Genomic DNA, 1,301 nt, shown 5'->3' on the forward strand with positions numbered 1-1,301 from the left:
GGCTGCCACACCCACCGCGCCAGCTCTGCCTCCAGCTCCCCAGGCCGTTCTGAACACCGTGGAAGCGCTCCTGTCCCTCCTCTGCTCAAAACCCTCCTACGGGCCGGGCGCGGTGGCTCACACCTGTAACTCCAGCACTTTGGGAGGCCAGGGTAAGAGGATCGCTTGAGCCAGGAGTTCAAGACCAGCCTGGGCAACATAGGGAGCCCTCGTCTCTACCACAAGTTTTAAAAAGTAGCTGGGTGTGGTGGCATGTGCCTGTAGTCCCAGGTGCTGGGGAGGCTGAGGTGGAAGGACCGAGTGAGCCCCACTGCACTCCGGCCTGGGGGACAGAATGAGACCCTGGTAATAAAAAATTTAAAAAAAAACCCTCCTCGGGTTCCTATCACACTGGGAATACAGTGCACACCCCCAGGGGACCCAGCCCCAGCCCTACTCTCCTTCCTTCTACCTTTGCCTTCCTGGCCTCCTCGAAGTTCCCCCAACACTCTTTCTCCCTGTCTCGGGGCCTTTGCACATGCTCTGCCTCCTGGGGACAACAGAAAATGTGCCCAGAGCTTTTCCCAGTCTGGGATCCTTTGGAGGGAACCAGATTCTTCAACACCTCCACTTGCTGGGCTCACAGTAAGTGCCCCTGAACGCTGAGCTTCAGCAAAAGCCAAGCCAGTCAGACTGGGATTCAAACGCAGGTGCTGTGGCCTCAGGCTCAGGACGTGTGAGCATTTGGCAAGGTCACTCAGGAATTCAGCAGGGACTCAAACACTGCTTGTTGAACTCATGGGTGAGTATGAAACTGCTAATCCCCACTGCTTAAAGTGCCCCGTAGGCACCAGCCTTCCACAGGCCGGGTCTTCCCAACACTCGGCGATCTCAGGTAGACACCGTCCTGACTGCAGGTGGAGAAACTGAGGCTCGGGGGGCCTACTCCAGGGTCTGCCTGCCCACGCCCGTCGCTCCCCCCACCCCCGGCCCACACACCTGCACCTTCTGCTGAGCCTCTTCGCGCTCGGCGGCATCGGGGCCCTCGCGGGGCACGCCGGCCTGGGTCTTCAGGGTCTGGATCTCCTGAGGACAAGGGTTCTGGGGTCTGCTCTGGGCGTCCCGACTCCCCCTGGGAGGCCCGGGACCCTCGGCGCTCACCTGGTCCTTGGTTTGCACCAGCGCCTCCAGCTGCTCCAGCGCCTGGCCCGGCCCGGGAGCCTCCTTCTCGCTGGCGGGAGGGGCCTCCGGAGCCGCCTGGGCCTCCAGCTCGGCCACCTGCGCGCAGGGCGTCGGGGCCGCTGACTCCCTGGCCCGCCGTG

The 1,301-nt window shown here is 62.5% G+C and overlaps 1 protein-coding gene across 1 annotated transcript in view; it reads right to left on the reverse strand.

The window, feature by feature from the left end:
* Window positions 1-921: 921 nt before the first annotated feature.
* The window catches only part of HOMER3 (homer scaffolding protein 3), a gene marked incomplete at its 5' end in the record, with an annotated part of 5,629 nt that continues 5,249 nt past the window's right edge, over window positions 922-1,301 (reverse strand). Inside the window, 2 exons of the mRNA XM_021712470.1 lie at window positions 922-1,065; window positions 1,141-1,280. Coding sequence (XP_021568145.1) covers window positions 922-1,065; window positions 1,141-1,280 — 284 coding nt within the window. The remainder of the gene's footprint in view (window positions 1,066-1,140; window positions 1,281-1,301) is intronic.

The sequence above is a fragment of the Carlito syrichta genome, unplaced genomic scaffold (assembly GCF_000164805.1).
Source record: "Carlito syrichta isolate Samal-C Ts95f unplaced genomic scaffold, Tarsius_syrichta-2.0.1 Scaffold89783, whole genome shotgun sequence".
Taxonomy (NCBI): domain Eukaryota; kingdom Metazoa; phylum Chordata; class Mammalia; order Primates; family Tarsiidae; genus Carlito; species Carlito syrichta.